This window comes from Lonchura striata, chromosome 1 (genome assembly GCF_046129695.1).
Source record: "Lonchura striata isolate bLonStr1 chromosome 1, bLonStr1.mat, whole genome shotgun sequence".
NCBI classification, from domain to species: Eukaryota; Metazoa; Chordata; class Aves; order Passeriformes; family Estrildidae; genus Lonchura; species Lonchura striata.
Window position 1 is genome coordinate 116,922,850 of NC_134603.1, and position 24,638 is coordinate 116,947,487.

The following is a 24,638-nucleotide window of genomic DNA, read 5'->3' on the forward strand; positions in this document are numbered from 1 at the left end:
AGGAGTGGAACCTCATGAACACCTCCTGCAATGTCCTCCTTTGGAAAATTCATGCTTTTATTTTTACTATCAGATACCTGTAGTATATTTCACTCAGTAAGACAAACTCCTCCTTCAGAAGTTCAGTATGGAGAGATATACTAAATTCTTTGAGGGAGATACTTCATTGTAGTTTTGTTTTCCAAAGGAATCCAAACAGAGCTTGCTGGCCTACTGCATAGTGTCTCCTACTACAAGGACTAAGTATTCTACTTATATAGCCTATTTTCAGTTCAATATAGCTAGATTTCCACTGAGACCATAACATCATCTGCTTATATATTCTGTCAAGTGTTCCCAAGACCTACTTCAATTGTTTTTCTAAGTGTAGGGCCTCTGCTGTAGGTCCTCAAATAAAATGTGTGCAATATTGATCAAAGTCCTGCTTGCACTCCATGCAAGATTCAATATATTCCTATTAGATGGGTACAAGCAGAGCTTGATCTTTAACAGGATAAGCAAGCTCTGTATTGCAGGACACAATAGAGCTCCGTTGTTCTAAGTGGCTTAGAATTTTGTCTAGTCTTTGGAGGTCCATCTAAAAGTCACTGGGAGGATTAACAATTTCCCCCTGTTCCTTATAGTCCAGCCATGGTTATGAAGGCACACAGCATGATTTTGCTTACCACTTCCACTGTCCATAAATGTAAACCATGGAAAGAAAGTCTGTGCATTAAATCTAAGGCTCATTAGCATAGTTTTTGATGGCTGCATTTGCAATCCTGAACAGTTTTCCCTTTTCCCTGTTTTCCCTTCTGAATTTTGCAACAATCCAGCCAACATTCTCATTTTAACCCATGCATGAAGAGGGAGTCAAATCAATCTCATCCATTGAGGCACTGTCATTCATTCTTGGGAGTTCAGATGCTTTCCCCATTTGAGCACCATTCACACTTAAAGAAAAAGAAACCATCAAAACATCTCATTTTGCCAGAGTTATGTTTTCCTTATATTGCTGGTCACAAATGTATGTTTCCATTGAAGCCTGTAGGATTTCTGCTTGCACTACCTTCAGCCTTTTCAATAACGTCTTAGTTGCTTTTGGTTTTGAAGTTTTAATTCAAGTTTCACCATCTATGCAAATTTTGCCCTGATGCATTAATTGTCTTGAACAGCCACTACAGCTGAAGCAAGAAATACTGGTTTTACGACAATATGTAAGTCAAGTCTATACAGAATCGTTCTTCCTAGTTCTTCATCTACATTATCTCCATTTCAATTCCCTTCCTAGAAAACCTGAGTACTTCATTTAGAATGGAATTAAGGTCCTGGCCTCCCACATCAGTGGACTTTGAGGTTTTACTCTAAGTTACTTGTAAACCCTTGGTGTTTTTAACCATCCCCAAAATGTGTGAAACATTGGTGCTTTTTACAATAATCCCAGTCAAAGCTGAAAGTCCACTTCACAAGCAGGGTAATGGTCACTCTACAAAAGGCTCTTAGACAGTGGCAGAACTAAAGAGTAATAAACATATTCATCGTGGACCTTGAAAATAGAATTTTCAGATAGAGTACCAAGCTATGGATAAGATTGAGTAATACAAGATTTGATGACTTTGGTGAAATTAACTAGCTTCTGCTAGGAAGACATCATTAAATTCTCAAAGAATTTCCTTCTAAATCTAAAAGCTGACCATTAGAATGAATCTCTAAACATGCTGGGAGAACCTTACATTGATTTAAATCACCAATATAAACATCCCATTTTCTTTCTAGCACCATATTCTTCCTTTTCAGATAACTGCCACCAATGCTTAGCATTAACAACTGAGTCACTGTTAATACAGAATGGGAGGGGGGGGGAAAGGCTTTAATTTCCTGATTACAGTTTGATTTCAAATATCAACACAGCTTGATGGAACAAAAAATGGAGCACTCACACAATTAAGATCTTAACTCAGTAGGCAACTAATCTGAGCCTTGAAACATGACTAACAAGCATCTTGATAGAAGTGAATTTTATCAGTGTTCAATGACTATTTAAGCTTATGTGGAGACATGTAATAGACATCAGAGCTCACAAGCTTTGAAGTGAAACTTAAATACCAAGATGTCTAGTTGACAAAAATTTCTTAGCCAAGACCAGCTCCAGGATTAGACAGAGACCCTTTCTAGAGTTCACACTCAGAAAACCTGGGACAAACAAACTAACTTTGAAGGCAGAATATCTGATTTTCTCACTTTGAGTTAAACTCATTCCATCCTTTGAGGAACTGGTCCATAAGTTCAAGAGGTATTTTCCATCCCCAGCTTTTATGATTCATACATAGATTGCAATTTCATTCCTATGGGGTAAATACATTTTAAATTAAGCTATATAAAGAAGCTCTAAAGTTGCCATGACAGTTGCAGCAAAATGCCTTGTCGTTTCTCATTACAAAGCATAACCTATCTTTATAACCAAATTAGCTTTTTCAGCTACTCCCCCAAATGTAGCCTGCAGATTTATTTTGTTGATCCACCAATTGTTTCTTTCAGATTTGCATGGCTAATTATCAAACAGAATGATCATCGCTTAGATTATTAAAACAATCTATCAGCCAGTTTTGTTCTCCTTCATGTAAAAGACAGGAAAGGGCTCTTAAAGAATTGTCTGGACCTGGTTAAGAAAGGCAGAGAAACAGTTCTATGCCACCAGCCCTGATCTGACCATCTTCCCCAGACATGCCCCTAGCATGATCAGCCCCTAGACACAGCTCAGTGCCAACTGTCACTCCTCCAAAGGTCAACCCTCCTTCCTCAGCTAATGTTTGCTCTGGAAAACCATAAATCCCTTTGTTAGTGCAGCTGATGGTGGACCCAGCCATGTCTCTTCATTGCATTTCCTCTCCAGGTGTAAGGCTTCAGGAGCATGGAAGATGAGTGTCACAAAGAGCAAAGTCCATCTGTTACTTTTAAATACTAGAACAAGGGGGCAAAAGGCCCCTAAAAATAACTTAAACTCTTCTGCTCCCACCTATCTTGTAATCTTGAAAAACATTGGAACACTGAAGAAATCAGGGGGATGCAGTAGTATGTGTGTAGGCTGCAATTATCATACTAATTATCATCTGCATCAAATTGATTGCCTTAACTAGAAAGCAGAATTTTCAAAAAAAAACAATCCCTCTGAACTGTTCATTCCAAGAACAATTAAATCTAAAGTAAGAAGAAATATGACAAATTGCTGACAAGTGTTAAAACATCATCTGTTGGCATCTTCTCTTTCTTTTAAGATGTCATAGCAAAGCCAAAATGAAGACATCCACCACAGAAGATATCAAATGACACATTTAATAGAACATGAAGCAAGATGTTTGCGTGTAACACACATTGTCAATCTTTGCTATTAGTCAACACATCAGGGATACTACAGATAACATAATGAAAAGACCCTACTGTAAGATTATGAGCAGCTTCAAACAATATTATCTGAAGTTTATATGACAAGATCTGAACCTTGGGAAGAGTCAAGAATAATGTTGCTAGACACAGCAAGGAGACAGTTTCCTTAAAAGACTCACAGATTTAAAGAGTTCTGAATTCAATCAATCCACTATAGAATTTTGTTAGAATTCAACTGTGTAGCTATGTGAACAACAAAACTAATTAAGCCTGATATTGAACGTACACACATCTTGCAGCTGATTGACTTTAACTGAATTATTCCTTGAGCTCTGGGGTAAGCTCATCCCTTAACCAGAAAATCTGCACAGGAGAGAAAGTTTAGCTTCATTCTTGAAAAAACACAGACATCAGCAACTGAGTTTTTTGCCCCATGTCAGGAAATCCATAATGTGGACAACATAAGAGAGCTAATTGTGGACATCAAGATTGGAGGCAGACTGGGCTGCAGTGATCCCGCATTGCTGGAGTTTGCAGTCCCAAGAGATATAGGTCAGGTAAAGAGTAAAGTTAGGCCCCTGAACTTCAAGAAGGCAAACTTTCAGCTCTTAAAAAAGATAATCAATAGGAATCCCTGGAAGACTGCCCTCAGGGACAAGGGAGTAAAACAGAGCTGGTAGACCATTAAGGAAGTCTTCCATACAGTCCTAGAGCCTGCAATCATCATGAGCAAGATAAATGGTCAAGGAAGACAAGAGACCCACACGCCTATGTAGGGAATTGCTGGTAAAACTAAAGGGGAAGAAGCAAATGCACAGAGGAAACAAGGATGGGTAATCTGGGAGGAATACAGAGATGACATTCAATTGTATAGGGATGGGGTGAGGAAGGCCAAGGTGAAGTTGGAACTGAACCTGTTAAGGGATGCAAAGAATAACAAGGGTTCCTACAGGAATGTTAAACAGAAAAGGAATGTCAAAGAAGGTGTATTCTTCCCAATGAAAAAATACTGGAAAACTGGTAAGAACAGATGAAGAGAAGCCTGAAATACTAAACAACTTTTTTGCCTCCATCTTCAATGGCAGCTTCTCTTCCTACACCTCTCAAGTTGATGGAGAGCACATTAGGGACCACATTCTCTACTGCAAGTAAAGAACAGGTTCACCAACACCCGAGAAACCCGAATGTAAGTAAGTCTACAGAACCCAATGAAATGCATTCCAGAGTCTTGAGGAAACTGGCTGATCTCAAATATCAGGGAGAGTGGCTTTGCAAAGTCATGGCAGTCACATGAAGTCCCAGGTGACTGGAAAAAGGGAAACATTGCACCCATCTATAAAAAGGGTAGAAAGGAAGACCCTGGGACCCATGCCAGCCTCACCTCTGAGCCTAGCAAGATCATGGAACATATCCTCCTAGAAGCCATGCTTAGACACAGGGAGGACAAAGAGGTGACTGAGGACAGTCAGCATGGTTTCACCAAGGGCAAGTCCTTCCTGACTAACCTAGTGGCCTTCCATGATGGAGTGATTACATCAGTGGACAAGGGAAGGATTACAGATGTCATCTATGGTCCCCAATAGCATCAGTCTCTCAAAATTGGACAGAGGTGGATTCAATGGCTAGACTGATAAGTGGATAAGGAATTGGTTGGAATCCTACATCCAGAAGGTAGTGGTCAATGGCTCAGAGTCCTAAAGGACATCAGTGACTTTGGAAGTCCATACTGAGACCAGTGTAATTTAATGTCTCCATTAATGACATAGACAAAGGGTGCACCCTGAACAAATTTGCAGATTAAATATCTGAAAGAGGGGACATCATCTAGATGGACCTTGACAAGCTCAAGAAATGGGTCCATGGGAATCATATGCAGTTTAACAAGACCTGCTGCACCTGGATCAGCAGACTGAGAACAAACAGATGAAAGCAGGTCAGCTCAGAAGAACTCGGGGATGCTGGTGGATGAGAGGCTGTACATTATCTGACAACGTGCACTTGATCCAATCCAACCCTGGGCTGCTTACAAAGCAGCATGGCCAGCAGGGCAAGGGAGAAGATTCTATCCCTCTTCTCTCACATCTGGTGAAACCCCACCTTGGAACACTGCATCCAGCTGTGGGTTCCCCAGAACAGAAAGCATGATTAGAGAGATGGAGCACCTCTCCTATGATGTAAGTACTGACAAAAATGGAATTCATCAGCCTGGAGTAGGTTTTGGGGTGACCAAATTGTGACCTTCTAGTACCTGAACAGAGCGTACAAAATGATGAGACTAATGAGGATAAGTGGGTTTAAAGTTAAAGAGAATAAATTTAGATTAGACATCAGGAAGAAATTCTTCATTATGAAGGTGGTGGGGCACTGGAGGAGGTTGTCCAAGGAAGTTGTGGAAGTTTCATCCTTGGGTTCAAGGCCAGGTTGGATGGGGCTCTGAGCCAGCTGGTCCAGTGAAAGGTGTTCGTGACCACAATTAGATGATCTTTAAGATTCCTTCCAATCTAGGCCATCCTATGATTCCCCCCCATGAACTCCCCAATGACCACTGAAGGATGATCTCATGCTTTCCTTTTGTATAGCATTACCAGTATATCTCCTCTGTTGTACTCTTAAAATTCCCTTAAAAACCTCACATCTCTGAAAGGTTCAACAAACTTTTCATCCTTCCTTTTCTTCACCAAATTCAGTCAAATAGGGAGCAGTCAGAATTCATAGATAAATACCAATAAGCTTAATTTGCTAAGTCAAATGGGCAAAAAAGATTTATGGGAGGAACATTCCTGGGATTTCTCAAATTGAGTCTGCAGTCTTGAAGTAAGGCTTCCAAAAGAGGATAGGAATCTTCCAGGGGTGACAATCTGTGACACAGGGAGAATTTTGTCTTTATGGTTAAAAAAATTTGTAGAACAATACAGTTTGCAGTCTTTTTAAATCTTATTAAATTCTTCTTCTAGAAGAAAAAAGTTTTGAGAGACAATCTAAGTGCAGCTGACAGATAGCTTTTGGAAATGTTTTACTTCTACAGAAGTCATTACAAATGCTGTGAGGTTTTTTCTCTCGTGCTCATCACACACATTTTTCTAGACAAACCTGAGCACACCAAGCAGACACTTAGCACAATACATAGATTTGGTGCTTGTCATCAAAAGTAACTGCACAACAACTGAAGGGACTAAAAATTTTGCTGTCCTAGCAGACAAAAAAAAAAAAAAAAAAAAAAAAGGCCAAACTGCTGTTTAGAAACATAATTTTGAAAAAAAAGGGGTTTTGTCCCCTGCATGCTGATTTTTAAGATTTGCCAAGCTATAGATGGAATCTTCTGAACCTTTACTTGAAAGTGCAGCAAGATAGCCAATGGTATCTTACAGAGTAATGATAACTTTCCTTCCTGAGAAAGGAAACCTGCTATTTCCTCCTCACACCTGTAAAAGAGAAATACACAATACTGAGTCTTGGAAGAGTCCTCCTATGTTTTCATAACCATTACACCTAAAGTTTAACATTTATACAGTATAATTGGGAGAAATTTAATATAATTGGTTTACCAAGACTTCGGTATTTGGAACTAATGTCCAGATCCAATGCTTGGTGAGGAATATATATATATCTAACCCACAGAGTAGACTAAAGGTATCAGATGCACAGATTGCAGAATACAGCCCACATTTTGTCATTTACAGTGACAATAAAACATAAGCCCTTCTTTTAAATATAAGTTTGGGATTCATTCTAAAGATACCATCAGTCTTCATCCTGCTGTGTTAGAGTTGTGTCAGACACAAAGTGTTTCTCCACAGGTAGTTAACTGAAAGCATGGGGCTGGATCTTATGAACACCATTGCTTCCCTCCAGGCACAGGCTCTTACCCTATTGGAGCTTAAGAAACAGCTTTATGCTCAATTCAGTCAGTTGCCTGGTAATTATACCCAGACAACAGGTGAGAAGAGCAACCTATAACAGTGCATACATTTGTATTTACTCATATTCTACCACTGACCATAAAAAAAAAAAAAAAAATCTGTTTCCTTTTTAGTTCCCCTCCTATTTCATTTACAAAAGCCTTAACTTTTCAAAGCTAAGTTTATGTTGTACTTTGGTTGGCAACAGACACAACTGCTCCCGAGTCTCATTTGGCTGAGTTATGTTCACAAAATAAAAATAGCTTACACATCCTGGTGTACTGATGCATTTAGCTGAGCAGCAACTCAGTGTGCCCTGCTCTCCCGTTACTTGCAAAGCAGTCACCAGTATTAACTCTGCCTTTGCCCATGACCTTGGTAAAGCTGGGGCTGCTACTGCAGATTCCTGTGGTTTTATAAAACATATGCCAGGTTCGATCTTCCCTTATGCTGTCCTACAAAAAGCATCACTCCAGAAGCAGCAGCTCACAGATTTCACTGAGGAATCATCAAACTTTGGAAAGCAGAACCTTTAACATCAGGTTTCCTGTTGAACCTACCAAGCTGCAGCAGAAAAGATGGACAAGTGTATGAGAGGTGAGACATGAAACATGGGTGAAATGTGCCTGAAACATGGGTCCTCTGCCACTCACTTAGGCTACTTGCTCACCAAATAGTCCAGAAATTAGCTTGTTTCTGTACTGAACTGCAGCATGTGGTAGAATCTCTCAAACTTGATGGTATGCAAATGCTGAGATTAATTATCAGAGAAGTGTGAAAGAGGAGAAGGATTTTGCACAAAAAAAAAATAGAGCGGCTAATATTTTGTCTGCTACTAATAAAGATGGACCTAACACATGGGTCAATCTCTACAAATAGTTGACAAAATCCCACAAGGTTTTCATGTGCATAACATGGCAGATACAGTGGATGTAACAAGAGCAGCAGACCTGGAGTGCTGATCACAGATATTCACATTTTCCAAACTTTCAGTAAACTTAAGGCAACACATGATGCATAAAAGAATAATTATGCTTCTAAGTGTTTAACTGGTTAAATTTGCTCCTGCAAGGCACTCTCTCCACCTCAAATTCAAATTTAACGAGTGATCTAAGATAAACATAATACAGGCTTGCTGAAATTCAGTGAGTACCTTTGACATGTCAAAAAATTTAGTTTCTATCATTGTATACTTGATTTTTCCATGTGCTTATCCAAATGTAACTAAGATGAAAATGCAATGCTGCAAAACTGTGATGACCTATGGTAAAGAGAAATGTCTAATTCTGAAAAGATATATTATTGAAAGGAGGTATTTAGGTATTATTTACTCCATTATTGCAAAACTGCCAAATTTCCCTAATTAAGTCTAATTAAGGCCATTGAAATTTGCTACTTTTTTGGGGTAAACACCAAGTGCCAGGAGAAACATATTTCTGTGGCTTGGGTTGCCTGGTTTGCCTTTGGAAAGTTGCCAGACCTCATTTGACCTTTAAAAATAAGTTTTAACTCTAGTAGCTGGACTAAGTCACTATCATTTAGATGAGCCCACTGCAGCTCAAACCTAGGTCAAGTGCAGGAATTCTATTGCCACTTGACAGCCCTTCAGTGGCTTCTGGGAAAAATTGTTGGTGTTCCCAGTAAGTTTTCTAGTGAACAGGCACATAACCTAAAGTTTACTGCCACAGTGTGCAGTGCTCAGCAGAAAAGCAAGGAGCTGAGTCATCAGGGAGACAGTGCCTTTCTCAATACTTTTTCTAAGTCAGACTTGAGGCACTGAAGGAAAACAAGATTCAAAGCAGTTGAGTACATTACTATTTATTACTCCTTATTTAGTATTTAGAACTAGCTATCTTCCACCAGTTTAAAAGAAAACGCACTTCAGAGGAAGGGATCTTCTGAGCCATTGCTCCAATTATATTTGTGTTCAGGCAGCCTGCCAGAACCCATCAAGGAAACTCACTATTACCCATTTTCCTGCTCCATCTAGTCATGAATTCCGCTTGGAGTTGTCTTAGGCTACAACAATCCCAACTGCTACCAGAAACCATACCTAGTCTGGCTTCCTAAAACTAAATAAAATCTCTACTGTTATGCTGCACAATTAATCACAAGGTTCATTCTGACCTTGTGCACTGTGAAAAAGCCTACTGAATTAGACACCTGTCTAATTACCTTCTTACCAACACATTACTGCTCCAAAACATACACAGGAAGAACACAAGGGCAAAAACAAGACAAGGGGAAAGCAGAGACACACACAACAGGGACAAAGCGAGAGGGAAATTACATATACTGAAGTCTCTGACCTGAAATTCATTGAAACAGCTGCCACAGTACAGCTGGAATATCACCTTTCCTAGCTTCTGCCTTCCTGACTGGTACACTGGTGTTTCCATCATTCCCATCACAAAAAAGCTGTATTATAAACTATTGTATGAAAAGATAAAATATTTTGCCTGTTTGAAATATAGACACTACACAGAATGTTTAGCAACATCCATTGTCTGTCCAGATTCCTCTGAGAAATTGCTAACAACTTTATGCTAAAATATAGTACTTATCCCTGTGTTTAAGGAGAAAGATATTGAAGAAAAAACATATTCTGACCTTAAGGCACTGATGCCAAGTTCAGCAACAGTCAAAGCTCTGACTATCAGCAAGAAAGCAATGAGCTTGTTTTGCCTCTACAGAGCAATAACTCTGTAACAAAGCAGCAGCAGAGCCAGACAGAGGAACATTATGCAAGCACTCCTGTCCTGTGGCCCATTGGACACAGTTTCACTTTCCTTATTTTTTACCTCATTAGCTCATAAACTAATGCCTTGCTAATAGATATGAGGAGGAGAAAGATGCTGAAATATTCTATATTATTTTTAATGTAATTTAATACACACCAATTATTCTGCAGGCTCATTTAGCACCTAATATTGAAGAGGCATTAGAATATTCTAGAAAGTAATATAATCTAGGCATCTCTAAAGATAGTCTTGCTAACAACCTTTGCGCAAGAGACCTGGAATATTGCCACTTAAATGCCAGCCAGTGGTGGAGACCAAATGAATTGTCAGATTGTACCAGCTCCCAGCTCATGAGCAAGAAAAGTGAGCCTATCACTATCTTCTATCTGCATACAAGGTGGATTTATTTGTGAGATATGACTAGGTGCTACTGACTTTTTTCCTCTCATTAACAGTTAGGAGGATCGTTGTCCCATCACTCTTTCTTTTAGGACAATTAATGGTTTCTTTGAATGCCTCGACCTTAAGCCGGCATCTGAAAGATATGGTTCCCTCTCTTTTTTTCTAAGGAAATGCTATGGTTTGACAAAAACACACACAAAATTCAAAATGAAAACCTTGCAAAACATTCCTCCTCCTACCACTCAACTCCAACAAACCACAGTGAGACACAATCTGGACCCCAATCAGGTTTCCACCCTCCAGACAATCGATACTCAGCCTATCGAGGGAGACAAAGTCTCTCCTGTGCTACAGACCCCCCAAGAAACACAGCTGCCACATCCTGTGTTTCCATGTCACACATGGCACCGCCCGGAGAAATGTTTGCCATGGTGACCCTTCTTTCCATGCACAGTGCTCTCACCACCAATGCATGGATGGACAGACTGCTTTTAGGATTTTTCCTTTCAAGGATGCCCTGCCAGGAGGGGAAAAAAAACAACAGTTAAGTTTTTCATTTTTGGGACCACAATCCCCATCATTTTCCCCTGGGGCCAAGGGTCCAAGAACAGAGATCTTCTTCTCTTCTTCTTCTCTGAAGACAGGGGGCACCACCACAAACCCCCTAACTTTTCTCTGTTCGCTCCACTTCTGTCTTTTCCCAGCTGAAGCAGGTCTCTTGGCTCAATGTCATCCTCCTAAAATACAGTCTCTCTTGGAGGAGAAAATCAGTTCAATCTGTGGGTACCAAGAAAAAGTCCAGCCAAAAGCCACTCCATCATCTCCTCCCACGTAGAATTTCTCCTTCTAACATCCCAGGGTCCAAGCTGTCTCTCTTCCTCTCTTTCAAACCGAGGAGGAGAAAAAATTCACAAAGCTTTCATTTCTCAGGAAGGGTTAAAAGTCTCAACTCCCAAGAATGGCTTGATGCCCAGGCTCCAGCTCCCACAGGCAGCTGGGCACCTTGCAGCCCCCCTCGCTCTTCTCCTTCCCCATGGTGAACTGTTGACAAAACTGCTGCTGTCTCTTTCTCTCTCCTGAGAGAGAGAAACTCTGGGGTGGGGGGAACAGAGACATCCCAGATTTCTCCATCCTTCCATCTGCAGGGGCCAGCCCGGTTCCAGTCCCTCCACCCTTGGGCCTCCCCCTCCCCACCCAGCCACGGCCGGGCAGGGGAGAGGCTGCACTGCACGCTGAGCAGAACCAAAGAGAGCGAGTTCCCCTGGGAATTCTGCTTTTAACCCCTCTGTGTTCTCAGAGGCGTGTCCACCTTCAATTGGTCAATATCCAAATTGATCTCTTCCTTCTGAGAAAACTCTTTTTCCATGTCAAACCACGACAGGAAAAAAGAAGGCTTTTCTCTTCATTTTCATTTTTGCTAGCATACAGTTCTCAAGTCATTACTAGTAATGAGTGCATTGTTAATGTTAAAACTGCTTTCAGAGACAACCGAGCTGCAAAGCTGAGAGCCTTGTGTCCCAGCCTGCCTGTGTACCTTTGATTCATAATGTCAGACAGACTGTCCCACACAAGGATTTGCCATCACTTCTAAGAAGCTCTGCCTTGGTTGTCATCCTGCTGAGCAAAAGCAGCATCGTGTTAGAAATAGCTGTATCATCATCCCTGATAAAGTGCCACTTCCTCATTCATTTTCATCAGTTCTAAGAGCTCTTGCACTTCAGGCAGCAGCCTTCAGAGAACCACAGAAGGACTAAGTTCAGAGCTTGCTGCAGACTTCTTCACACATCAAGCAATGCCACTAGCCAAGAACAAAGTGTAGGCAATTTTGGTTTATTAACATCTGTATTTCCTCCTTGATTCCATCCCTCAAGCCAGTTTAGTAAGATCCCACAGCACCATGGATGCCAGTTCAGAAGCTTAAGATTTGGTCTGGCCTTCCCATCCACCCCTCAAAATTGATTAATTCCTTGAATCAAAAAAAAAAAAAAAATCAACTTTTTAGACTAATGGCTTCTTATTCTGACATTGACATTGAGAAAGAGAAATGCTTGAAGAAACCTAGCTTGAACCAGGTATTAATGCCTCTTTCCCAGGGCAGTCAGAAGGAACCTCTAAATCAAGTTCCAAAGATGCCTCCTCTGCAACGAGAGACTTTGTCAGGCTCAAGGAGCAGTGGAAGCAAAAAGAAACCCAAACTAGACTACTCTTTGAACAGCTTCATATTAAAAAAAACCAAACCTGATCATACAAATTCCATGTGATCATGAGAGCAATAAGTTGATAGAAACTTATTAAAAACCTCCCCAGATAGCATATTTGAGATAGACAAACATGCTTCAGTTTATCCAATACAAAAAAATAAGGATGTCTGGGTACAAAGCAAAACAAGTAAGGGAAAAATGTGTTATTTTCTGTGACTCATTGACCTCACCCTTTCAAATCTCTCACCTAATGGACCTTCCAAGTTCACATAGAGGAAATGTAAAAAGAAAAACTTAGGGGAAAGGAAGAAGAAATCAATTTAACTTTTAACATTTCTTTGATGCATCAAAGTTCTCAGCTATGTAGTTTTATTAGATTTGTGTGTGGATTCTTGTAAAATGCATGTGGAAAAGCCTTCACTGGGTTCACTGCATGAGACTAAAGAAAATGCAGACTATGAATTTGGACTTTAATCTTTTTCTTTCCTGGAAAGCTATCTTTAAAAAAATATAAAAAAAAAAAAGTTTATTTAAACTCTATATAGATGCTGCCAAGTGGCAAGGCTGAATACAAATCTCTTATGCAATACAAATATTTTGCCACTCAGCTCATGAGAGCGCACAGCGGTATTCCAGTCTCCCAAACGGAACTGCAGCAAGCCTATACATCCTCACAGTTGGTACTGGCATTTATACTATCCATGAGGCAAGTTTATAAGCTTATTAAACCCAAAACACAGAAGACAAAAGCTGACAATAAACATGGAAGAAAAAGATTAGAGAGGAAATGACAAAGGAAAACAAGAGTCAAACATAAGAGTTACAGCATACATGAAGGGAAATTACCAAGGGCACGCTTTAGTACATTAGAACAATTTTTTTTCCTGCAGATGTTGGATAGTCTAGACATACTTTCAAGCAACATTCCTGATAGTTAATCCCTCAACTCTGCTAGTGGTTTGACAGGGTTGTAACATTACAAACAAACTTTATTATGTGCTTATGTTTCCCTCCCTTCTCAGAAAGGAAAACAAGTGTGTAGAGCATAAGGTGCATTTCATATGATTTGTTAGGATGATCTCCTCCTGACTTAGGAATTCATCTCCTATTAACAGACAACTGCAGACACACACAGGAAGAGGGGAACACTGCTTGTATGTATTAGTTATACTCCATGAGCTTTTTCTTGCTCACTGTCTAAAGCCCTAGGATGGAGCAAGCAATAACCACTAAAAAAAGTTAACCTTTTGTCTATGTGTTCTTCACTTTTACCCTCAACAGTAAAAATTCAGTGTTGAAAAATTGAAAGACAGAAAACATGGAAAACTTTGCAAGCAAAAGAACCATATTTTTATATGAAGAGAAGGCACAAAATTCTCACAATACTTTGTGAAAACAGGACTATTAACACTGGGAGGACAGTGAAAAAGGTAGCTAACAGTCCATGAAGCACTTAGCCACTTGTTTCTCATCCTAATCTGAATATAAATTAAATTATTTCTTTTGCTTTAGTTTTTGAGATCAAATCACAACTTAATGGAAGTTTCCTCTCTAAGTGTACAAATATCTTCCAAAAGGAAAAACCAGCATGTCAGATCAAGGGTTTGTTCAACATGATACTTAAAATTTTTCATAGTGTCAAGGGGGACTGGTGGTTTTGGGTTTTGTACGTTACTGGGGTTTTGGTGTTGTTTTTTTTTTTTAATGTGTATGTAGAAAGAGGTACAAAAACAAAAGTAGAAGCTGGAAAAAAGCAATGTCAATGCAATCATTACTGAAAAGACGCCTGAAGAGTTTTTGAAGACAAAGTTACTAGCAAGCCATATCCTTGTCTATAGTCAAAATGACTTTTGATTTAGATAAAGTAACAGAAACCCTGGATATTATTCAAATAAGGAATCATTAACTGTGATATGGTTTCCTGGCTATCACTTAAGAGTTTCTGGCTTCAGTTTCAATTAACAAGTTTTCCTGGAGGTTTTGATCATTGCAATCACTTCACAAAGAAACCCTGGGGCAGTGGGATCAGGGGGAAGGCCAGCATAGGAGAACAGACTTCATGTGTTGCCAGAGGGTATCAAACACCCACACTTGTAGCTTAAGTGACAAGATTCAAAGGATAGGAGGATCCAGCCACAATAATATCCCCGACAAACCAGAGAGGCACCAATGCATTAGAGGAGGCATAGCTGTACATGCTCCTCTGTGAGCAGCAACTGCATCCAAGAATTTGCCACAGGATATCCTGCAACAACCTCAGAGACCAGCATGACCCAGCTCGACTAGTGCAGGTAGGTAACACTCTCAGATCCCCTCACAGATTCATTTTAAAAGGAAGCATGTGTCAACCTGAACTTCATATCATTTTTGACAAGGGCATATTACCTGATGGGGCTGTGAACTGGACCATCTGCTGTAGGAAGGAGCACCAGAAGTCTTGTTGGCTGTAGATCTCTGCAAAATAAAAGAAGGACATGTCAAATATTCACCAGCACGTCCGCCATACACACTGGCAACTTCTCCAATCTTAACCATGTAGATATCCATAGCAAAAAAGAAAAAAACCCAAAACCCTAAACAAGAGCCTCCAAAAAACCATAAATATTAGACATGTGCGCTAAAATCACATAGATGGAAATTTGCAACATATGCTCTGTACAGCTGTGAACCTCAGGACCTCACAATTTGCAGTTTGTCCCCTAGACTGCATATTTAAATGCCAAACCCCAACCTAAATTGAGGCTAAAAAGCACTACCCATCAGGCATACAATTTACTCAGTTTAAGTAGACATGCTGTAAAGGAAGAGCAACTGACATCATCTCTCTGGACTTGTGAAAAGCCTATGACACAGTCCCACAACAGACCCTTGTCTCCAAATTGGAGAGGTGGATTTGATAGACAGATCAAGCAGCAGATGAAGAACTGTCAACAAGGTCACACTCAGTTGTGGTCAACAGCTCACTGTTCAATGGGAGATCAGTGGCACATGGTGTTTCTCATGGGTTGGAAGGACTGAAGGGAGGATGTCAAAACAAAATAATTGTTCTTTCACAATAATTTCACCTTACCTAAGTTTCATTTTTGAAATACATAGTGAACTATTTATAGACCAACTCTTGTTCAGAAAAACAGCCTTTATGATTTATCCCTACATTTTTCATCCACTTCTCTATTTTTTTCCCCCCAAAAGCCCTAAGAAAAAAAGACCATACCATGTATTTCACATTTATAGCATATTTCCATATCATGTGTGTCACATACAGACTTAACAATCAAACTGCCTCTGGAACTGCAGAAGAATCAATGCATTATGGCATCAAATAAAACTCCATCAATTATTTTATTACAAATTATCTCTGGTTTCAAAATTATTTTATACAATCAAATTAAACACCATCTACTGCCAGTTTAAGCTAGCATCTAGTGTAACAGAAGACCTTCAAATCCACTCCTTACTTATGTGAATTCGGTGCTTCTCAGAAAAAAAAAAAAAAAAAAAAAAAAAAAAAACCCCAAACAAACAAGAAAATATTGGATACCACAGCCAATAACCAAGTTTCTTGCAAGCATATCACTACTATACTGTGTAAGCTCATGTATTACAAAATCTTCATCACAACCAGGCCACTTATATCAGGAAGACAGGTGGGTTTAAGTTTCTTTTGCATGATATCTGAATTCAAACAGACTTTCCAGACATGAGATACTAATTTATCAGTACATTATGTCACCAGCAGGATACTAATAAGGGGAACAGCTTTGTATTTGAACCATATGGACATAAATTACTAAAAAAAATGCAATTGTGACATACATGTGAGATTTATACCACAATGTAGTACAGTCTTTGTAAGTACAAAAATAAATAGCTTATGGCTTTTAACACCCAAGGATATAGTACATTTCTATGCCAATTATAACCACCAGGGCTTATACATCATTACATATTCTAAAGCTGGCATGTCATTCTAACTAATGAGAAACAGCCACTGCTGGAATTGTATTTGTGTGTTAGTCTACCAAAAAGCAGTTCTTTTACAAATTTAATTATTAGCATTACTGTATAGTATATTTATCTTCTCCTAGACACCCTTAAAAGGATAGGCATTTTTAATATACAGATACACCATATAACAGAATAACACTTTTTTTTTTATAGAAACTTCAGAAAAGACAAAGTACACACAATGCTGGACTCAGCTTTGTGAAAAACTATCTCCATTTGCTTCAGAAGAATGACCAGCCAATCTCTGAACAACAAGTTGAATAATGGGATAGCTGGAGTTTTTTCTAGAAGCACCTGGAAACTGTTTTCCAGTAAGATGCCTTTCCACAAACACTACACACCTTTCTTAATTAATATATATGAAATGTATGTCTACCCTTAGTGTCATCCAATGAAGCTGCAGCTTCCTCCTGTCTAAACTCATAAATACCAGTCTTGGGTTTCATTACTCATTCCAATACCTTTAGTAGGTACATTTCCTACACAGCAATCACTCTTTTGAACTTTTCTGTCTGTTTCAAGGACATTCAAAAGATAAATATTCCACAGAGAAACAGTACTGCAATATTACAGAGAACCAGGCAAATCCTTTCCAGAACAAACACCCAGCAAACAAACAATTCCCAAGACAAGAGCAGAAGATTTTTTTTAACTTTGCAAAAAAGAAAACACTAGTGCTTCAGAAGTATTTATTTGATGACTTCTATCTTCCAATATAATTAAGATGGCGCTTCTAAAAAAAATGCAAATAGTAGTATAAAAGACTTTTCCCTACCCTCCCAGGCTTTTTCCCCCACTGCTCAATCCACAAACCAAGAAACAGGCTCACTTGTATGTTCCAAGGCAACCAGATGACCAGGTTATAGAGCAAAGGCTTGCACTGCTCAGAACCTTCTGTATCTATTCAGAATAGATTCTGAAATATCTAGAAAATACTTTCATCCAAGCTTCTGTCCAGGTTCTAAAGGGCAACAGGAAAAAATCTGAAGGCCAGGCCACAAGCCCTGGTCATCTCAATAGTTAAAATACTTAAAGCAAGTGACTTAAAATGTTATGCACGAGCAAACTCCAAATGCACACACCGCCACACATATTTTGCTGTAATCATTAGAAATTAGACACCCACCTACCTCTAGGATATGTCTCTTGATACCTAGCAGCATAGGTCATAAGCCAGACCATATTCTCTGCTGGATGAGTAGCTTTTGCATACAGCTTGGACCTCAAAGACCTCAAGATATTGCATATTCACAAGCTATCTTACCAGGGAGAACACAGGCTGCATTCAGCCCTTTAAGCCACATCCCTTTCTTCAGTTAAAATCACCTCCCACATCACTCCTTCTTTTGAGAAAGAAGGAGCATAAACACGGAATATTTAAGAATGCTCCCTCTGGCACAATTAGCACTTTAGCACAAGCCCTGGACATAACCTTCCTCCCTGGTCTTGTAGAGCTCCCTAACAGCATCACTGTAACAACCTAAACCAAACAGCCATCAACACCTCCAGAGCCTCTAGCCAAGTCCCACTCTTAGCTAACTTTATACCCATTCTACTTTCCCAGCTCACTTCAGCTCCCTAAGCTACCTCACAGCTATATGCAGATATAAAAAGCTCCTCCCCAACTATTAAAAACTTATTAAGACTGACTTCCCTAATTACCTGCTCATTGAAGGTGTTCTTTATGTCCTGGCCATTTCCCTCATTCCCTCCACCTGTGAACAGAGGTCAAACTCATTGAGCTGCAGGTGACCACCAATTGTTTTAAAAGACCACAAAGTTTTGCTGAAAATTTTAGAAAGGTTTAAGAATCACAGTGGACTGTACTTGCAAAGGCAGTAAGACTGGAAACTGGATGTGTGAGATTCATATCTGAGATGGAAGTTGTGGAAAAATGGCAGTGTGGTCTGCACACTGCTGCCCAGGCAGCAGTCAGTGTGAGAGGAGAAAATCTGATGTAGATTCAGGTGCAATCATCAAGCAAATAGCCAGACCTGAGCGTGAATGTGAGGAATGCTGATGAAACATCAGACTGTCTCCAAATCCTAGTGAGACCAAGGAAAAAGCAAGTACTTCTCATAGCAGTAAAGTGGCACAGATAAAAGAACAAATTATGTAGTATGTGTGCAAAGATACTTTTTTAATATGCAGCTCACAGGAAAACTGTTTTCTCAGAAGATTCCTACTACTGAACACAGTAAATAACAGCGAGAAGCCAGGAAAAAAAAAAAAAAAAAGAACTTTTAAAAGAATACATGGAAATCAATACAATGGAGTATGGCTCAACAGGAGAGTTCAGGGAAATAAGTGTTACTATTTCATTCTTGGGATAAGGCTACTAGTGGCTGCATGCAATACAGGCCAAGAACATATACAGGCCCTAAATAATTCCTCAGTCAGTAAATGAGAGCTTCAAGATAAGGCCACACTTCAAATTTATGAAAAAAAAGCATAGCCCAAAATTACAAGTGTTATTAGTCTGACAATATTTCTAAAAGCTAAAAAAGGAGTAATATTCTGATAACAAAAGCAAAGTTAGTAACTGGTTCTACACCCAAATAAACTTATAAAATCTTGTGATGAGTGTAGCAATTAATCCCATTAGTCTGGAAAAGTATCCTAAAATGGGATGATTTACTGTCTGGAAGTACCTGTCTCTTTCCATCCACTCACTGGAGAGAAAGGCTAAGCAGGCAGTTTAATTGAGACATCTAACTGAGGATGGCTAATGTTAGGTGAAATTAAATCTACCCACAGTCCCTGTGCTCCTTGCTACCAAGGGACCTAAGCAATTTGTCCTGTTCTAGGTTTCAAAGAGCTTTTATGGTAGCAAATTTGTTATGCAGTCTGGGTACTTGTGAACTGCGCTGTGAACTCCCACAAACTGTGTTAATCTTCAAAATGCAGCCCATTGGTAAAGACATGAAATACTGTCTTGACTTGCAGGACTTAGAAATTTTTGCTGGGCAAGAACAGGAGAAAATAATTTTCTTTATAAATAGAGAAAAGATATGAAAAGAAATGGAACATATACTAAACATCTAGTAAATCAAAATCTTTTTTCTTTGAAGAAAATCTACTTAAACTTACATCTGTAGTACTCTGAGAATACAATTATAGTTACATGAAACACCTGATATACGACCAGTTCCTGGGCTCTTTGGCTTTTAGGCCTAAAACCTTGCTGGTATTCAGCTGGCATTCAGCTGGCATTCTAGTTCATCAGGTTTACAAAAGATTCTTCTTTAAAGAATATAGAGTCCTGATGTTTATGTGTGCGTGAATATGAAATTCAGGATATATTATGCACTGTCCAATATCTAGATTTCTTTTTTCTAGTATTTGCTATGGAATCTTCCTGATTTTCTCTTAAATGAAAAAAAAAAAAAAAATCCTGAACAAAGTAATAGAGACAGATGACAACTCTGTAAGATGTTCTTTCTCTGAAGTTTGCTTTCTTTTTTTTTATGGAGTTTTGTATATCTGTGACTTTTGCAAAGAGAAACCAGCAATGTTATGTTAAAAAGAAACAATATTCAGGGGGTGCTTCTTGTGAGACATAGGCCTTTGGGTTAACTTGTTTGGGTTTTTTTCACAGCAGGAATTTATGAAGAAAACAAAAGTGAAAAATAAAGTTTTAACTTCTCATACTATAAAGGGCTATAATATCCTTTATGACTGTCCAGGAACAAAGTCCTTTTGACATTAACCACAGCAGACTGGAGCAGTAGGAGCTGGTTTTTGAAGTATTGAGTTTTATTTCTTTTTAACTATTGAGCTTATCCCACAACAATGCAGTAAAAAAAAAAAAAAGACAAATTATTAATTTCTATTACAAGGTAAATAGAAATGATGACAACTTATCTGATACTATCTGATCAAAAATGGTGCTTAGAGGAATTACAGAGTCTGAAATTTGAACCAGTAATATCTCATGAAACAACACAGACTCCATGCCTACATATCAATCCATACCTGCCTCTGGTCTGACTCCAGACACCCTGAAGCCATGCTGATTCTCTGTGTGAGGTAAGACCTCACACACTTGATAATACTAAATCCTTTACAGCCTCTTCTTCACAAACATCATCTCAAGGGATCAGAGAAGCCAGCTCAGTGGAAAGGGTATCTCTGTGCTTCCAATCTGGTATCACACCTGGCTCCACGGGGAGACAAACCCCAGTAAAGCCTGTTCATTACAAATGTGCTGCTCACCCATGAAGCCATTTTCACTTTTGTGCAATAAATACACACAATTCCTTGCTCCCTTTGAAACCTCATCCCATTTTTCAACAATACCAATACCATGCTGGAAATTCATAGCTAGTACTCTGGACATAAGACTAAACAAATTCCAAGTTCTTTAAATATCTATGGTTTTTTCAAAACCCTACATATTAAGAAACCTCCAAAACTCCCTGGAAAACTGTCTGCTTTCTAGTGATGCTAGTGCTAAAAAATTGCAGAGTGGTTTTTCTTTGTTTGTTTGGTTGGTTGTTTTTTTTTAGAAAAAAGGAAGACAGGAAAAGGTTATATAATCAAATTAATAACAGGAATGTAATTTCATTACAGCTGTGCAGCAGTTTTTGCCACTCAACAGTGAACACTGCTGATCATGGGGTTAGGACACGAAGCGAAGCACAGTGATGTTGACAGCAGTGGAAGGATGGTACGTGACCTGACAATATGGTCTTCTCCTCCATGCAAAGGGTGCATGATGCATCCTTCAGCTTGCTTGGCAGCTGAAAGAATAGCATATGTCAGAGTGACATCATTGCTTTGCAGTGATGAGATGATGCAGGGGAATCACCAAGTGATTCCATAAAAGTGTAGAATCAGGAAGAAAACATTAAGAAATCAGCCAATCTGGATAGAATGGCAGGATATAAAATGTAACAGTTGCAAGAGGTAAAGTTTGCAAGTAATGAAATACATTTATAAGTTGCGTATGAAAAAGTGCGTAGTGGGAAAACAATCTTTTCTTAATGCTGTTACACAATGTCATTAGGGATTACTTCCTCTAGCTTACAGAAATCAATGTTATGACAGCAAGAGACAGAGCAGGAGAGATATTGACTGAGCTGTCAACTATAGGAGTACAACTCTCTGAACCTGTGGGTTTGGGCTTTGATGAAGAAAATGCATTCAATATACACTTTTATAGGAACTCAGGCACTCACTCAAAGTACTCACATTTCATATTCACTGTCTAGTCATGACCATTAACATAGTGACTCATAATTTTGAGGTGAAGTTGCCAAAAGTAGCATATGTGTATCACTCACCCCCATCCATGCATTCTTGACACCTAACAATTTGACATGTGCTCTGAACCATGGTGCAGGGTTTCTCTTTGTCCACTCTTGTTTACTTATTTAATAAAGATATTAAAAAAGGAACAGAAGAAAACTTCTAGACAGAGTTAAAAATATTCTTTCTTCATAAACTGTCTTAACACTTACCAACCAGGAGCTTTGTGCTAAACTGCAGACCTATATGACCTCTCATAGGCTATTTGATTGTTAAAAGTAAAAATTAATATTAATTAATTAATATATTTTAAGTTTCAAAGTTTGTATTTCAATGGTAATGAAGTCCATAGACATTTTATATCTCACAAATCAAATAAGAACTGATACTAGAAATTGTGTATTAGAAATCCATCTCAGACCACATCTACTTTAGCAGAACTGGCTGGTCAAGCTCAAGCCAACAATACTATAACCACTTTCCAACTTGTATCAATCAAGTGAAAAGCAGCATCCTCGAAATCACAAACAAGCTGAACAACTGTTACTGTTGGTAAAATGCAATAACATATATCTTAGGAATTTTATATGGTGAAAGAAATTCTCTGTGGAGATGCTATAGACACCATGATTTGCTATGCAGTCAGCACTTCCTTCCAAAGCCACAGAGTTTGAAGATAAGCTGCAAAGAGATTGAGGAACAACCTTCAAGTCTTCCAGATGGAGCTGACATAAATTTGGCATTCTTACCCAATGAAAATACACAATTAAAAAATTGTAAGAAAGTCACAAGACATAGAAACATGCAATTAGATAAGGAGGAGAAACAGCTGGAAAAAAAGAAGTAAGAGAAAAATATGAAGACATTCAATTGTTTGAGGTCAAGAACTCCCCCAAGCACTATAGAGAAGGCAGGGTAACACAGCACAGCCATATGAGAGAAAAATTAGTCATAAAGTGGCTTTCTAAAGCAGCTGCTTTTGTAGAACTAAGAATTAAGTGTAGTATTATGTTAAGCAATGTTCTATTACAGCAATCAGTAACATAAACAAAGAGCCAGGGAATGCCACAGTCCTGGATATCACCAGGACACCCACTCTTATTGAAAGAATGCTCAAGGAAGTATAAGATGTGTTCTCAGAAGAACTTGGAACATATGGCATCTTTATGTGCTTTGGACTCTCACCATTTTCCTGAGTAAATGAAATGCTGAGGCATGAGGAGATGTAGGGGAAGCAGTCACAGCACCAAGCCTGACCATGTTCAAGAAGTGTTTGGACAATGCTCTCAGGCACATGGTGTGACTCTTGGGGATGGTCCTGTGCAGAGCCAGGAGCTGGACTTGATGATCCTTATGGAATCCTTCCAAGTCAGGATATTCTATGGTTCTATGGTTCTATGATTCTATGACACAGACAGTCTTGGCTATGGCAGAGAGCAAAATGGGATTTGTTTTGTGGGACCAAGCTTTCTTCAGAAGCTTGCACAGACCTGCAAAAATGGAATTAACAGGTCTATGTTGATTGGAGATAAAGGAATAACACCAAGAACATAAAATAAATTGATTGTAATGAGAGCTGTTCTCTTTGAGGAGCTATTTTGAGAAAGATTATCTGTTCCATTTTAATAGCAGACAAGAAATATGGAAAGTGACCCAGAATCTTTGAGTAATATTGGGTCTGAGGTATTAAAAGATAACAAAGTGACCACAATGAAGACCGATACTGAGTAGGAAACCATCAGACATGCACTATAGAGAGTATCAAAAAACATTAGAAGAACAAATGCAAATAGAAAGACAACGGATGCTCTCATAAAGGCATGGGGAGACCTTTCCTTTTTTTTATTAATGTTCACAAAAGAAAATAAGAATTCAGGTTTATGCTTACATTGAAGATTATAATAAAGCCAGAACAGAGAATAGCCTTGATAAAACAATGCAAAAGACAACAGTGTAGAAATTAAAGTAAAACATGGCATACAGTAGATGTAATAATCAGAACATTTTACACGTGTTTCAGTACTGGGAGGCAAGGGCATGAATCATGAAGGTTCAGTAAAATACAAAAATAAAAATCTTTATTTGCAAACAATGCAATCATAGAAAGGTGGAGGAGGTACTATAATGATGTCTTTTATGGTGAGAGATAAAAGTGAATAACAAATGGTTATTTTCTAGATAAAGGAGTCATTCCCAGAAGAATCAAATTTTTAAAGTATTCAAAAGGCAATTAGACATTCAGGAAAAATGCCAGCAATTCCTGCTAAATTATTAAGACTTGGATGCAATAAGCTTACTCAAATTTTTTACAACCTAATTTTGATAATATTTCCTAAGAGCAGAAACACAAAGTCACAATTCCAATTTCAAAACCAGGATGTATTGGAAATGTAGGAGTTGTTTTTATGCTTCTTCCCACTTCAACCTCAAAAATCCAGCTTTCATTCCTTTTACAGACACATACTCTTTAAACACAGGAAATAGTGAGTGATGGCAAATATTGGTGTCTGGCAAAGAATTCCCTCCCAGGATTAGTCACAAAAAATGAAAACAAGCAATCACTATTAGTTAGGTGTTTTCTCCAGGGAAAATGCTGCTGTAAAGACAATTAAAGTGTAATTTCTTAGAGGATTTAGGAATAATCTAGTGGGTCCTTGGCCTGTAAGGAGAGTATTTGACATCTTGGAACATCACAGCACAAGTATGAGACTGTTTATTTGTAGGAAATTGGATGCTTTTCAAGTAGTGATACAATGAAATTTCTGCTCTGTTTC

General features: G+C 38.8%; 1 protein-coding gene across 10 annotated transcripts in view; it reads right to left on the bottom strand.

Annotated features, from left to right (window-relative positions):
* Positions 1–24,638, bottom strand: part of RBMS3 (RNA binding motif single stranded interacting protein 3) — a 703,155-nt gene that overhangs the window by 583,314 nt on the left and 95,203 nt on the right. For all 10 annotated transcript variants that reach the window (XM_031503883.2, XM_031503886.2, XM_077787027.1 and 7 more), the window contains one exon: positions 14,992–15,060. In XM_031503883.2, coding sequence (XP_031359743.1) covers positions 14,992–15,060 — 69 coding nt within the window. The remainder of the gene's footprint in view (positions 1–14,991; positions 15,061–24,638) is intronic.